The sequence below is a fragment of the Taeniopygia guttata genome, chromosome 19 (genome assembly GCF_048771995.1).
Source record: "Taeniopygia guttata chromosome 19, bTaeGut7.mat, whole genome shotgun sequence".
NCBI lineage: Eukaryota > Metazoa > Chordata > Aves > Passeriformes > Estrildidae > Taeniopygia > Taeniopygia guttata.
Window position 1 is genome coordinate 3,329,177 of NC_133044.1, and position 16,073 is coordinate 3,345,249.

The 16,073-nt window shown below is 48.8% G+C and overlaps 1 protein-coding gene across 3 annotated transcripts; it reads right to left on the reverse strand.

Moving 5' to 3' along the window:
- Positions 1-129: 129 nt before the first annotated feature.
- P2RX5 (purinergic receptor P2X 5) lies at positions 130-10,965 on the reverse strand. 3 transcript variants are annotated; one of them, XM_030288183.4, is made up of 12 exons: positions 10,700-10,965; positions 7,359-7,509; positions 6,949-7,020; positions 5,930-6,005; positions 5,508-5,604; positions 5,065-5,145; positions 4,432-4,570; positions 3,734-3,870; positions 3,378-3,471; positions 2,839-2,904; positions 2,424-2,506; positions 130-2,047 (listed from the first exon to the last, which is right to left on the reverse strand). In XM_030288183.4, the coding sequence occupies exons 1-12, from the start codon at positions 10,834-10,836 to the stop codon at positions 1,972-1,974; spliced, it is 1,209 nt and encodes a 402-aa protein (XP_030144043.3). In that variant the 5' UTR covers positions 10,837-10,965; the 3' UTR covers positions 130-1,971. The 3 variants fall into 3 exon arrangements, with proteins under 3 accessions (XP_030144043.3, XP_030144042.3, XP_072772963.1); XM_030288182.4 differs by having other exon boundaries at positions 6,844-7,020; positions 10,700-10,963; XM_072916862.1 differs by having other exon boundaries at positions 6,832-7,020; positions 10,700-10,963.
- Between the last annotated feature and the right edge of the window lie 5,108 nt (positions 10,966-16,073).

Consider the following 16,073-nt stretch of genomic DNA (forward strand, 5'->3'; position numbering starts at 1 on the left):
TAATGCCTTTCCTATAGCCCTGTTCCTGCAAAAATAAGTGATTCATCTATGTGCTCACATCACTATCACCAGGAGAAGGTGGTGTGACCTGAAAAAACACTTACAGAACACTCCCAGGGAGCACTGGCCTAAAGTGACACATTTTATTGCTGAACAAGAAACACAAGGAGAAAAAAAAAAGTCAAAGTCAAGAAACAAGCTCCTGAGAAGGACTCTGGTTATGTTTTATTAACAGCAGGGGTTGTAGGAGTTGTGTTACAGAGTCTAAAGAAAGGAAACATTCTAGGGGATTTGGGGGGCCTGGAGACTTAGATTCAGGAAATAGCTTTGGTCATCTCACAGGAGGAAGTTTGGGCAAGTTAAAACAATGGTTTCAGCAGAGCACAGTCAGCTCTGCACATCAGGAGGAGCTGCTTGGGTGCCAGGAGTTGTGCCAGGCCCTGATGTCACATGGGGGGTTCTTCTTGTGTTTCACCATCTAGAAATTACTCAACTTCTAGATGGTGAAACACAAAGTTTTAATTAAACCCTGACAGTCAAAAGCCTGGTGGTAACTCTTGTGCAGTTCCCCACGTGGTGACTTGTGTTTGCCTTGAAGGGAGACTTCTGACATGGAGAGAAGGTTTTGGATGAGACCAGAGCACCAAAGGTATACAGCTTATCCTAAATGAACTCCGCTGTTCAATTCTATTTTCTAGCCCCATTTTTTGCTCACTACACAGAAGCAGAGGTGGGGAACTAGACTGGGTGGGGTTTGCTGTCAGTGGCTGGGTTCAGAGTGTGCCACCCCTAACAGGTGAATTTTAATTTAGGATGAACCTGTACCTCAGAGTAACGACCTTAGGTAAGTTACAGCAGAGGTGGGTGCAGCTGCTGGTGCCACTTGTGCAGACACTCGATGGCAGCAGCTCCCTGATGCCACCCTCAGACGCTGCAGAAGGAGCCCTGTAACTTTTGGTATTCAAAGCATGCACAAAAACATTTAATCTTTATCAGGACAACTCCCAGACAGTGGTGATGGGGCAGCATGTACAGAACACAATGAAATTCCTTAAAAGCCCTTTTCTGAGATTATTTACCTCCCCACATGAGATAAATGGACAAAATAGGCTGCAGGGAGACTGATGCTGCTGAGAGACAAGCACTTGTATTTCCTGGAGGTCACTGGTGTTGAAGTAGCAGGCAGATATGTTCTAACCTCCCTGCTGTTGGTGTATTTGGAGGAGGCTGGCCCAGCCCACGTCCCTGGCAGAGCTGCCCTTCTCAGTGTGGCACTGAGTGCCCATCCAGCTCTGCCAGCACAGGATCAGGCAGCGACACAGCAAGGACAGTCCCGAGCAGATGAAACCAGGCACTGAAGGAAGGAGGCAGAAGCTGTGCAGGTGCTTCCAGGGCCACGTTGCTTCTCAGTGCCCCCCCGCCTCAGGACCTGCAGGATCGCAGCCCCTTCCCAGCCCCAAGAGCTGCTCCAATGCCACATTTCCCTGCACTTCCTGAGCAGAGCAGTCCTGCTGCTTCACAACTGATGTCACGTCACCCAGGCAGGAGCTGGAGGCAGTGGCTGCCAGGGCAGCAGAGCAGGGAACAGGTTGAGTTTCAGCTTCAGCCCTTCCCAAAGTGCTCCCATCACAGCTTTTCTCCACGTGGAAGCAAAGCACAGCCACAGGACAATGCTGGCTACTGGCATAAGTACAGATATATCTATCAGTGGATATAAAAACATTCATTTTGTGCCTTCTTTGTCCTTTTATAAAAATCCTTTTATAAGTCCATAGTGACAACACCTGTTGCAAGCTCAGGCTACCAGAGAAATCTCCAGGAAGAAAGGCAGTCTTTAAAGAAGGATTTTTCCTCTGGGAATCCTGATCATAGGCCTGACCTGGGGTACATCCACCTCCCAGTGCTGGTGTGGTGCCACACCAGTGTGGATTTCCTGGAGCAGGAGTCCAGCTGGCAGAGCCACTGCTGTGCCTAGAGCTCGCCGAGCTGCTCTGGGCTCTGATTCCCGTTCAGCGTAGGGCTCGACAAGGACTTCCTGGAGCTGGACCTGGGCAAAGAGGCACAGGGACAGGATGAGCAGCCTGGGTTTGTTTCAGAAGGCAAAAATGTTCTCAGCCAGGCCTGTCTCACCTTACCCCAAAGGCCCCTCCACATCTCAGTTTCACAAGGCTCTTGGAGCTGCCCCAGTTCCACCCTCAGTCATTTGGGACCAACAGCACGAAGCCATTGCCAGTCCAACCATGACACAGCAGCTGCCTTTCCTCCCAGCTCACTGCAGCAAGGAATTACAGAGGAAGCCAGTAACTTGGCCAAAATAATTTGGAAGAATATATTTCCCTGGAACTGCGCTCCTGCATGTCCTTCTATTTCTATCAGTCTTAACAAAAAGCCATGATTTTTAACACAAAGCCAGGCCCACTTACTTGACTTCCTCATACTTTTTGCCTCGATAAAAGTTACTCTTCTTGATCAAATATAGCAGCACCAGGTCACAAAAGAAAGCTCCCTGCAAAGGGAAAGAACTTGTGTTTTATCTTTGAAACAGAAGAGGAAGTATTCTGAGCTCATTAGAAATGAGCATTAATGAAAGGATAACTTGTAGAAACTGTGTTTGCCTTCATTCTCCATGCATTTTCCAGGGTATGTATATGTAATATACAGACTGTGGGGGTGTTTAGACTACTCGGTTTATTAACAAAGAACCAGGCACTGAAGGAAGGAGGACATAGACACACACCTGGCTGAGTAGTAAAGATTCTGCTGGAGAAGGTTTAAACCCCCCATCCTATTTGGGGTGTGGGTCCCCTGGGGTTACTTTGAGATAAAACATTCACTTACAGCTCCCATGAGTGCCAGCCCCGAGCTGATGTTGATAATGGTGGGAATGATGTTAAATTTCCCTGCCTGGAAGAACAAAGGTCATGAAGTCACCACTGAGAGAACAACCCACAAAACAAACTCAAGGGTGTGGTACTGCACTGGAGCAGCTGCTGCTGCCCCTGGGTGCATTTTATTCCCAGGCACAGCCACAGTGGAGGCTGAAGGTCTCTGTGTCTTAAATCTGACTGTCCCTCGCTGCATTTCTGAGCTTGCATCATCCCTGGATTAGGCTTTTCTCTCTGCAGTGCTTGCACATGAAAAACAAGCCTCTGGGGCACATTTATTTCTGTTGGGGCGTTACATGAGCCTGGTTTTAAGTAGAGGAGGTGCAGGCTCAGCTGCACTACAGGTGATCTCTCTCACATGGGGATAGCTCCACATGGATGGATGGGAATAGCCCTTCCTACAAGAAGCCAGAAAGGCTGTCTTCCTCTCAGAGCTGCCTCCCCCCACTTCCTTTCTCTGCAGGCTCTGGGACATCCTGACCTGGCCCTCACCTTGCCATTCACCATCACATCGAAGCGGATTCCGTACGCTTTAATGAGCGTCCGGTAGTCGACCCCCTCAGCATCCCGGTAATACTTGGCAAACCTGGAATACAACAGTGCTGCTTTTAATTCCACCTGTCCCTCTGAAGCCTCTCATCCCTTCAAAGAGATCTGTTCCCTTATCAAAGCCAACTTTAGCCTGCCAGGAGCACTCCCTACCTCCCTCCCTCCTCTGCAGCGCTCTGAGCTCGGCTGCAGCAGTGCCTGGCACAGGCTGGTGCCACTCACTGCCAACCTCAGGCACCTGCCAGTCCCAGCAGCCCAGCCCAGCTGTGCTACTGCATCGTGCCCTCCTCTGTACCCACCTGAAGTTGTACCCAGAAGAAATGGAGGTTTCTGCAGACTTGTTATCCAGCCGGCTAAAAGAATAGTGAGGATTACATTCAGAAGGGGCTTTATCAAGATCACAGTTCCATTCAATCTGAATTCCTATCACACCACCCTTAAAAGAGAGAGACAGGGTGAGTTGTTTAAGCTTAGTTCAGTTAAAGTGTCTTCAAATTTGTCAGACCCTTGGGCAGTCTTTCCCCAGGGGCAAGAAACAGCTGCACTTCTGGTCAAACAAGGGGGCACACACTCCTGCCTGGGCTGAGTTCAGGTGTGTGACATTAATCCTGTTACTACTCTACAACCCCACTTCTCTCTGTGCTGGTATCCAGAGGTTTCTCATCCCAGGACATTAATTTCATTCCATTCCACACTTCAGTGGGGAAGACTTTTATGCAGGGGTGGATTTACAGAGTTCTGGCTTTAAACCAACAGTGTAGTAATGTTGAAATTAAACGAAGAATCCCTGCTGGCAGAGCAGCAGTTTGGGCAGCCTTGAATAGAAATAATTGACCCAACCAGCTTTTTGAGAGGTCCCCCATTCCCTGGGGTCAGGATAAATGGAACCAGCTGGACTTTAAGCATTGGTACCTCTGCAGTGCAGCCTGGGCAGTGACTCCTCAGAGCCTCCCATGAGCCAGCTGGGATCACCCCCGAGCCCCGGGAGCCCTCCTACCTCCGAGGCCATTTCCTGGAAGTTGCCCCCAGCCCAGCGGACGATGTTCCCCAGCACGAAGATGGGGCAGTAGGGATGCTCCTGGCTGTACCGACAGGTCTTCAGGTAGGACTCGTTGTCAGTTGCCAGCACATTCATCCTGCATGTAGGAAACAGGGAAATCCACCTTGGCTCCCTCTTTCCTTGTCTTCAGAGCCTGCAGCAGGACTGCAGAGATAAGAGGCTTCTCCAACACCCTCTGTGCACAGCAGCCTTGTCACCCTGTGAGTGTCTCTGCTGCTGGCCTGGGGAAAGCAGTCTCTCCCCCAGGAATGACCTCCTGGCCAGAAAAGGGTTTGGCCAGCTGAATCTGGGCTCAAGAAAGGGCTCACACAGAACAGATTGCCAAACTGCTCCAGGGCCATCTGCTTTTCTCAAGGGAAAATAGAACTCTAGAAATGCCTATCTGAGCCCAGGACAAGAACCAGAACATGCACATTTCTATGCTGCTTTAGTTTGTTCACATTGCAGCAGCAAAGGCAAACATATTTTTTAAATTTGCGTTTTTTGCCAGCCTTGTCCAGGCACTTTGATTTTCTGGAGGAGAGGGATTATCTATTGAGCAGGAGCAGCTCAGGAACCTGTGGCACTTACTTGGAGAACTTAAACTTGGGGAAGCGAATGGAGTTCTTGATGTAAACAGTGAAGTTTTCTGCACTGCCCAGCAGCGGTTTCCTGGAAGAGAAGGGTTTGTTCTCTGTCTTTGTCCCCGGCCCACGTGTGAAATTTTGAATTGCCATTTCAGAAGCAGCTTCATCCAATAGGTTGGATGGCACCAGGCCAGCTGTGCCACTTCCCCCACAGTGCCAGCAAGGGGTTGGTGAGGAGCGTGCAGGTCCAGGGACACCCCGAGAGCTGGGAACTGCCAGGGAGGGAAGCAGGGGGAGCAGAGGGCCAGTCCTGCCAGGAGAGCCTTGCAGAGCCCCCTCCTGCACTGAGCAGCCAACATTCCAGCAAGCACCCAAGCAGAGGGACGCAGGAACTGCCCTGGGTGACACACAAGCCAAGCAACTCAAGCTTGGAAATAAGACACATACTTGGGCTTGGATCTTTTCTCCACTGGGCACCAGGCCAGTATCTCACAAGTCCCTCGGGTGCTGCCCTTGTCTTTCAAACAACGGCCAGTCTTAACCCCTGTGAGCAGACATCACAGAAAAGGTCACACCGAGCAGTCACCTCCTCTCCTTGCCCACAGGGCATGTGAAAACAGAGGATTTTCCCTCTCCTCCCTGCTGAAAGGGCCTCTCAGCTGGAACAAACACCCTCTTGTTGTGTCCCTGAGCAGCCCAGGGTTCCCTGGCCCAGCTACCACAGAGCTGTAAGCAAGGCAGGGATCTTAAGAAAAGAGATGAAAGGAAAGAAAGGCCTTGGTGCTCTCTGTAATCAGAGATTTGGGGGTGTACCCGGGCTGAGGGCTCTGAAGAACACCAGACACAACACAGGCAAGGACATGTCTTACCATTGCCAGCCACCACTGCTTCCCCTTCCAGGCAGTCCGTGTCCTTGGCACACAGGGCATCAGGAATGTTGGCACTCTGCAGCGGGGAAAAGGACACAGGTGACAAAAAGGACACCAGAGCCAGAGAAATTTCTGCTGACATGGGGTAGATTCTGTGTGAGCACTAAAACCACACAGCTGAAGTGGTAAATGGGGGTCATGCAAACATATCCCACCACCAGAAGCACCAGCATTCAGCCACACCCTCCCAATTTTGGGTTCTGCTCAGTCTGGAGAGGCGCAGACTGAAAAAAAACAACATTAGTACTCAGCAAAACCAGGCAGGAGCCCATTTTGCTTTAAGATAACCCTACCTTGGATCTAAGCCACAAAGTTCTCGTGCCCAAATGTGCCCCTGTCCCAGCTGCTCGGCCACCAGAGGAGAGCAGTGCCCTGACCAAGCCAGCTGTGCTCCCAATGTGACATGGAAAATCCATCTGCTCCATGCACAAAGCTCTCCCTGCACAGCCAGACGCTTCCTCCCCGAGCTCCAGCCCACTCCAAACATCTCCACAGAGGATATTCCACATGCCACAAGCACCTCATGCCTTCAGGGCATGTTCTGGAAGGTGCTGGGCAACCACCCCATATCTGGGAGGTAATGAGAGCCTGAATGTTCAGCATTTCCAGGATGGGGCTCTTAAAAAGTCTCCTCTCCCCATAACTACCCCAAGTCACATCGAATTTGTTTTCCCAGGGTCTTTTCTAACCCTGAGCAATCACTGCCTGGTCCCATTTCCAGCTGGGCAGAAATTCAACACCACTTAAAGTCAGGAAGGCTCTGCATGATCAGTGCTTCTGGAAATTAAGACAGCTGAGCCTCCCACGTTTACAGTAATTTCCCAAGTGAGCTTTTACACTACAGGAAAAAATACTTGTCTTTCATCCTTCCTTTCTTTGTTGCTCCAGAAGTATCCTCTGTCAGTTCTTATCCCCGGTTTTGCAGGGGTCTGGGGGTCAAGGGGCTCAGTTCTTCCTACCTCAGGACACATGGCTTGTCTCTGGTTTGGGGTCACAATCAGATTTGTCATGACAAAGAAGACGCTTTCACCCTGCAATAAACAGAGTTAGAAAACTTGGTTTATTTTTGAAGCATGAAGCTTACTTCAGAAGGGAATAATCCCCTCTCCCCACAGATTTTCAGGCTGAGCTAAAACATCACCCTTTGTGTGGATATTTGTTTGGATGAATTCCCTCACACTGTGGGTGCACTCACAACCATGAGAGCCAGCCACGGTCCTGGGGGGAGGCAGAGCACCCCCAGCATCTCAAATAAAAAACTCACAGCAGAAAACCCCTTCTAGCACCATATTCCTGTATCCCAGCTCCTGCTAATTCACAGGGAAGACCTGGAAAGATCACTTCAGCACCCACAGGGGGTGATGCCAACCTGGGGAGGGATGACATAGTCTGCAACATCCCAAATCCTCTCCCCCAGCTCCGAGGTGTTGGTGAAGGCCACCCCTTTCAGCTTGGTGATGACAGAGCTCTGCAGGGATGTGTCTGTGTCCTGGTAGCCTTTCTTGACCACAAACACCCACCTGTGTGAACACAGCAGCGTTAGGGGAGGTCAGGGAACGAGTCAGACAGAGAAAATCACACTGAGGTCAAATCAAAACTCTCTGCAACTGCTAATAAAGAATAAACCCTTGGACACAAGCTGTGCTTGCCAACAATGTGTAATAACAGGTCATGAGGTAAGAAACCAAAGCCTCCATCTGTGCTACACTCAGCAACCTCAGAAGGGGAAAGGTAGAGCAGGGCTGTGTCTTTCTCAAGATGAAAACCAAGAGAGGTTTTTGCAGGTTGCAGGGCAGAGCGTGGCTGGTTTCACAAGTGCAGAACTCTCACTTTAGCACACAGTCACCGAGCTGCCAGCAGCAGCACACCAGGCTGGGAGATGGAGCCCCTGCAGCTGAGCTGGGTACTCCTGGCAGAAAGCTGCAGGGAACATTCCCAGCTGGATCCAGCTCCTTTGTAAGGCAGGGTGATGGGAACAGCCTGGCTGCACCCTGGGAAAGCTGCTGCCTTGCTAAGCAATCCAGGGAAAGGCTTTGCTTCCTTCTCTCCACTGCAAGCAGCAGGACTTCCATTTCCCTGGGTGGAAACCTCTGGCTCAAATGAAATGCTTCCAGCTCCCCCACAATACTGCTGATATCACCTGTCAGCACAAGAAGTCACCTTTGAATAAGCTGAGGGTGCTGGGGCAGGTTGGGAGAGGAAGAGGCTGAATCTGTGGCACAGTTCCCCTTTTCAGGGCTCTCCTGCCCACAGGGAGGAGAAGGGGCTGAGCAGCACTGGTGGCACACAGCCTTCACCTGCCACGTGTGACAAACCTGCACATGAACATTCCCCACTGTTGTAAATACATATTATAATATATGTATTGGCTTTTCACAAATAATAAAATGGATGCTGTTTGTATAATGTCAAAGATACACTTTTTATTTCTGTTAGAGTAGTGAAATAGCTGATATAAGTATGCTTGTGTTAAAATGCCTGCTTGGTTGGGATAACATTCAGTGAACACATGAACTGTCAACACTTACCATCAGTACAAAGTATGGACCAAGGCCCAAAACTGTAGGTGATGATAAGAATGGATTAAAACCACAACCAAAAAATACACATGCTCCAAAAAGGCAAACCCGAGCATGAGCCATGCTAAACAATTCTTGGAACATGTAGACTAGTTTTGGGGAAAAGTTTTAATATGCATAACTTTTTATTAACATGCAACAGGCTGATGCAATAGAAATGGTATATAAAGGTTGTTTCTGAAATAGCCAGGGTGCTCTTGGTGGAATGCCAGGCACCCAGCGTTTGAACCATTTGCTTTATTGACATTTTCCTCCTAATGTCCATTAATAAACTTTGAAATTTTTACAGGAGAGTGACCCTTGTTTTTCACATCCACCCTGGGAACTTTCCTACTTTCCCCTGAAATAGAGACTTTTGGAATTCACTTAAGTTAACAAAATGAATTAAACATTTATATTTTGGTTTGTAGGGTTATGTGTTGAATTTTAAACTTTTACTTAAGAAACCTCTGCCATAAGTACAAAAGGGCATAAGAAAATGCAAATTTCTGGAGCTTATTGCACAAAGAACAATGCCTCAGGATGCAAAGAACCCAGATAAAGAAGCTTTCCTGTCTTCAAGCCTATCAAGACTGACAGACTCACACAGATAAATGCAGGTGCAGAGAGGAAGAGTTCAAAAGTTCAACCATGAAGAAGACCATGATCTTCAGCCTCAAGAGACCACCAGAGACCCCCGCAGGACAAACCACCGTGCCCAGAAGGGTGTGGACCTATTTAGCATGAGGTGAGGACAGGCAGGCCCAGGGGTTGAATGTGCATGGCAAAGTTGTGTCATGTACTGCATATGGATTTCTAAATAAAAGGGTGGGTCAGACTGAGGCTCAGGGCACAAGGTTTTGGAGAGCAACCTCACTTGTGCTGAGAATACATACCCACTTCATAACTACCCCAAGTTGTGGAGTCTTATTTATTTATTCTGCGTATCGCTTCACCCCTTTTCCCAAGAACACTGATTTCCTCTCCCAGGAGGGCTCAAAAGCAGATCCTTGCATTTTCTGCAGTGAATCAATGAAGCAGTGGCAGCTGCATCCCAGGAATAGCCCAGAAGGGTTTGATGATCCCCACCCCAAGCCAGCCTGTGAACAGAGTTGCTGTAAGCCCCAGGCACAAAGGAGTCACTGCAGGGACCATCAGTGAGGGTTTGCAGGAGGCAGTAGATGCCAAAGGAGGAAAAGAACCCTTCCCTGTCCACTCTGTATTTCCCTTAGTCCTCAGCAATGCTCTCCCCAGGATTCCTCCTTCAGCCAGCCCGTGCCAGACTGCTGAGGTGGTGCTCTGCTCACTGGAGCAGGCTCTGGGATTGCACAGCTTTCTATAAATACACCCAGCACGTAAAAATGACTCTGCTATATTTAATCAGTGCAAACACGAGGTGTGGGAAAGGTGAAGGGACCCAGAAGCACAGACAGCGAGTTAGGTGTCACAATCCAAAAAACCTCAGAAACTCAAGAATCGGCAGCACAGGCTGGATAATTCCAGGTCTGAGCCTGCAGGGACCATCCCTGTGCCCATCACACACCAGTATGACCAGTCTGCTGCAGAACAGGGCCTTTCCCAGGCTGTTCCCCAGCCAAGCTCTGAAATGAATGCAAAGCAGCTGACATTGCTGCTGCCTCAGCCCCCACAGCCCGGCTGCTGCAGCCCACTCCAGCACAGAAATCTCCCATTTTCTGCTTGCTTCCCTCCCATCTGCACCTGAGCAGGTCAAAAGCTGTGCAGAAAACACAGGTGTGCCCCGAGGCTCAGCACCAGGGCTCTTAATGCTCATTTATCCTGAGGAGTCAAGCAGTAGGGTTTGGCACCTTTCCCACAAAATACAGAAATAAAGGCATAAATAATGCAGTACAAAGCCATAGTCACTGGGTCTATTTTTAAGCCGACCTTAATCTGAAAGGTAGAACTGAATCTAGCCATCACTAGCAGGTGAAAAATCAGACATAACCTATCAGACACTACAAAATGCAGCTGTATAAACCTGTCTGATGATCTGCATTGCAATCAGGAGGCACAGCAGGCTGTCACTGTGTGCAGAGTACCTTAATTTATCTTTATCACAGCAAAATCCATCTTTATCACAGCAAAATCCATCTTTATCACAGCAAAACATGAAGCAGAGTGTGATTCTTACCCCACCAGGTAAGCCAGGATGGAGAGCTGCACCACTCGGTAGAGGACCCCAACCTTCTTATTCTTTGCAATGACGTATTTCTCCGTTTTATAATCGAAAAGAGACAGAAATAAAGCCTTCCAAGCCACCTGCCCCATGCTCCCAGCTCGCTCGGTGGCTGGAGCAGGCACAGCTCGCACCACCCACACGTGCAGTGCATGGAAACCTGACACACCAGCCCTGATCTCCTCCTCCTCCTCCTCCTCTCTCTGCCAGCAGTTCGGTCAGAAGGCGGCAGCTGCACTAAGTCACATCCTTCCTGAGCTGCTTTCCAGCTGATTCAGCCCTGGGGATAGCCCCTCTCCCCCTCCAGGTTTCCTTCTCTCCCCCCAGGACCTGTTTAAAATAAAATATGTTACAGCACAGAGCCACGCTCCCACGGTCACAGAATGTGCTGAGCTGGAAGGGACCCACAAGAACCACCCAGTCCAACTCTTAGCCCTGCACAGACACCCCAGAAATCCCACCCTGTGCCTGGCAGTGCTGTCCAAACACCCCTGGAGCTCTGGCAGGCTGTGCCCATTCCCTGGGGAGCCTGGCAGTGCCCAGCATTTTCCTGATGCCCACCCTGCCCCTCCCTGAGCCAGCTGCAGCCATCCCCTGGCTCCTGTCGCTGTCCAAGGGGACCCAGGTACAGCATTTCTCACCATTCCTCAGTGATTAAAGCCTTTCTTCAGCTTTTATATTGGGGTAAATTTTTGATTTCTTCAACGTTTTCAGGAGCAATGAGAGCCAGGGTCCTGGACTGTCAGCCAAAACACCTGCCTGGTAAGAAACTTGCTAACAAATTCTGCATTTGCCTGAGAATAAATCAATGCTTTCCAGGAATGGGTGTGAGGAAACAAGCACAGAGGGTGAGCAGCCTGGGTTTGCTTCAGGAAACAAAGTGGGCAAGAGGCTCCCAGCCAGGTCTGTCTCACCTTACCCCAAATTCCCCTCCAAGCAGCAAAATCTCCGTTTCATGAGGCTCCTGGAGCTGCCCCAATTCCATCCTGGGTCATGAGAGACCAAGAGCACCAGGCCAGGGCAGTGACACAGCACCTGCCTCTGCTGCCCAGCTCTCTGCAGCAAGGAATTACAGAGGCAGCCAGGAACTGCTAAACTCATTTCAAGAAATATAATTTCCTGTAATTGACCTCTGTTTGCCAATAACAATTACCGTGCCCCTGTATCTCCTTTTATTTCTGCTAGGCAGAAAAATGAAGAAACTGCCCTGCACCAATCCCTTCCCTGGGAAAACCATTCTCAAGATGTCAGGCTTTATGAAAATTTTGTCCTTCATCCTCCTTAAACTCCATATCAAATTTAAGCAGACGGATCTGGTTTTTAATGAAGTTGCTCCAACACACAAGAGAATCACAACCAGCGTCATAAGGAATGAAGAACTCATCCCTCATCCTAGAGCCATCCCTAGAGTTCCTCTGCAAAGGGAAAGAAACCTTTCTCCAGCACCTGCAAAACTAGAACACAAACCTGCCTGTGGCCTCCTTGTAACCTGGTGGCTGCCAGAGCAGCTCTGCCCTGAGCCTTTCTCGTTATTTTCCAGGTCAATTAATCTGGGAAAGGATTTACACTGTCAATTAATCTGAGAAAGGTTAAAAAAGAAAATGCCTAGAGTGAGAAATGTTCTGCTCTAGGTGAGGCCTGAAGGTGTAAACCACGTTTGATCACTGAAATGAAAATAAAAAAGAGAACACAAACCTGACACTTGGGGTTTTGGAGGCACCAATAGAGGCAGAAGTGGAATAGCTGTTTTGGAATAAAAAGTTTCCTTTTGTATCAAATGTGCCTCAAATACTGCTCAGCACAAGCTCAATTTTTGCTGACAATGCTGTTGCTGCAGAAGTTTAGCTTGCACTGAGCTGCAAAAACAATCTAGCTGGGGCTTTGTGGCATGCTCTGATGGGTGTTGTTTTTATCACATGGTTTGCACATCCTTGGGTTTGGTTTTTTTTTTTTTTTTTTTTTTTTTTTTTTGCCTGAAAATCAAGTCTATTGCTGGTTTTGTCAAAGTATTTGTGGATGTTCAAACAAAAGCAGTTTTGTTCATAGCAAGGGACTAAATAACCCAGTGGAGTCTAATTGTCACCAGTTAGAGATGCAAATCATGTAGCATCTCTCAGTTCTTCTCAAGGGACAGAGGCTGAATCTTCACTATCTTCACTGCAAGGACTTTCCCTTTTTAACTTCCACATCTTGAATTTCCCAAGAAAAAAACAAAACAAAACAAAACAAAAAACCCAAAACAAAACAAACAAAAAAACCCCCAAAAAACAAAAGAAACCAAACAAACAAACAAAACCAACAAAAACAAACAAAACAAAACAAAAAAAAAAACCCACAAAAAAGGCCCAGTCCTGCTCAATTCCCACGAGGGCTGTTTGCTCAGTCTGGGAATTCTCCCAGGGAGGATTTCTCCTCCACGACTGAAACTCCTCCTTTCTCTTTTTTCCCCCTTCAATTCCTGCCATGTCACACGTGTATTTAATTCCTCACACTGCTGACAGTGATTGCCTTCTCATAATTCACACATACTCACAGGATACACATTCCTGCCTGCCCCAATGCTCCTCATCTACTTTTCCTCCACCTGTCACTGTTCAGCTGCCCAGAGCTGATCTCACCCTCTGAATGCCACCTGAAGGGACTGTGAAAATTAAACTTGCAGCCTCTGCCCTGACCCAGAAATGCTTCAAGGTCACATCTGATACTGGAAAGATTTCAAGACCAGCCCAATAATATCTTTAAATTAGACCCAAACAGAGCATGTGCTTTGCAGGCAGTGGCGGGCAGTCCTGGCCAGGGCTGTTGTGATTCACCAGGGCTGCTTTTGGGATTTTGGGCACTCATCCTGCTTTTGGGGACTCATCCTGGTCACTTCCAGTGCCAAATGATCCCTCCAGGCGCCGACTGATCCCCACCCAGCTCCCAAAGGCTGACTCAGAAATGCTGGGATGCTTCTCCAGCACTGAAATGCTCCTGCAGCAAATGTTTGAGTGGTGCAGATCCATCTTCTGTCCGAAACAGGCGCCAGAGCAGTGCCTGAAATAGCAGAGACAGGGAGGAAATAAAGAGGGGATTTGGCAAGGAAATGATCAGAGGAAAGGCAGAGGTCAGCTCTCTACATCAATCATTTAATCTCTGCATTTCTTGTCACGCTTGTAAGCCAACATCTGCAAAAAAACAAGGTGAAGAGTCAAAGTTGAGAGAGGAAGTTGCTTCAAACCACAGCTCATGCCCCAAGAAATCAGCAACATCAGGCATGAGCCGCTCTCTGAAGGTGAGGGGTTTGGAGGCAAGAATAAAGAAATGTGTGCAGCCCAAGGAGAAAAATGCTCTGTTCAGCTTCTCTTGTAATCCTTGGCTGGGTCAATTAGCCACTCTTTATCCTCCTAAGCAGCACAGCTGCACACCCAGCCTTAATGGAAATGGAATTATGGGGAGAGCTTCTGTCACAATGACAGGAGCATCCAGAACTGACTGTAGGAAGAGAAGGGAAATGGGAGAGGGCTGACATTGCAGAACAGATTCTGTCTTTGATTCAGCCCTCCATTTCCAGGAGAGCCATTTTCAGCCTTTGGATGTGTTCCATGGTCCTCCCCAAGTCCCGAATCTCCTGTGCAGATTGCAGGAATGTTGTTATTACCAGCTGGAACATTTGCCCACTGCTCTCCCCCAACCCAAGAAGGGAAAGTGCTTGAGGAAGAGAATCAGAGGAGAAGGAAAAATAGTGCACATCTAATGAAACCAAGCCATCATGCCCTGTTCTGTGAGGGAGCTGGCATTGAATCAGGTCAGAGAAATTAATAAATGCACATAAAACACTGCTGAGAGGCTGAGTGCAAGGATAGCTGGACCAGCAGTGCTCTGTTGCAATGAATTCACCTCCTAAGGTCAGACAATAAAAGCATCACTGGGAAATAAAAGAATGTTGAATCAAACCCTGAAAGCTGAAGGGGTTTAATAAAAAGTGTATTCACATCAACCACAAATTTAAAGGTGAAACCCTGCTCTTGAATACACCCAACAGAACAGTATTTACTTCTCTGGTAACACAAAGACATGAAATTGGTCCTGGCTTGATACCTCTGCCAGCTCTTACCTTGCTGCAAGCTCTGAGGAGAATCCTTCATCCCCTTCCTTCGTGGAAGGACTGAGGAGGATCCTTCATCCCCTTCTGTCTGTGGCACTGCAGCCCCACTCAGCTCCTTCAGCCTGCTGTAAGAAGGGCAGGAAATGTCTCTTTAGAGCTACAATTCAACTACCCTCCAAACAAAGCCAAACAGGCCCTGGAGCCCAGCAGAGCTCTGCATGGCTCATCCCTGATACCCTTACCTTGATGCTTTGTCAAGGCCTGACCTAGAGCAGAGACTAGAGGAGTTAAAGAATAAAGCAGGGATTTCTTAGAAGTCCTCAATGGATCCACCTCGGGCAGCACAAGAACCCAGCCAGGCTACACCCAAAATGAACCAAAATGGTCATAAAATGGACACAAGGTCTCTCATTTTTATACATTCTGCTCCATTTGCATATTGGAGTTCATTGTCCCATTCCAGCTTTAGCCCAGGCAGTCCCACCCTGCTTGTTTTTCTCTCTCCAGCCCACGTTGTTTGTGCTCCTGGGCTGAGATTTGGATCATTTGCCCTTAGTCCCCAGCTGGAGAAGGAATTGTTTTGTCCCCCTGCTCTGTGCAGAGACCTCACCATCCCCTAATATGAAGCTCAGAACTGCACAATAAAGCAGCACAGAATGTGAAAAACATAAAATCTAAGAGCTGAGGCAGCAATGCCCTGTGCTTTACAATGAAGAAGTACTGATGTCCTTCTCCTGGTGAGCTGAGCTCCCTTTCTCCTGCAAACACCCAGGTAGGTCCCTGCATTCCCACAGCTCTGCACACAAACCTGGCAGCTCCTGAGCACACCGAGGGAAACCCAAAGTTTGGGGATCTTCCTGCTGTGTGACAAAGCCACGAGCAGCTGGTGTCACCTCCGACTGAAGCAGCATCACCAAACACATCCTGTCCTCCTGTGGGAGGCACAAAACCGTGAAGAAATGCAAAGCTGGGTAAGTGAGGAGGCCCACAATGATGAAAGGAGGAAACTGTGGTTCTGCAAACCCTCTGCCACCTTTGCACCAGGCAGAAAGGAAGGTCATGAACCGTGCTGGCAGCTCCACAGCCTCTGGGAGATCTGCAGCAGCTGATCTCCTCCAACACCTGGCCCCAAAGTGCTGCCAGCTCCTTCACCTGCCTGAAAGAGGCATTTCCAAATCTTCTGTCCCTCAGGGAGGTGCCACAACCATGCCACAAAGCCAGGGCCACTCAGCCAGGCTCCTG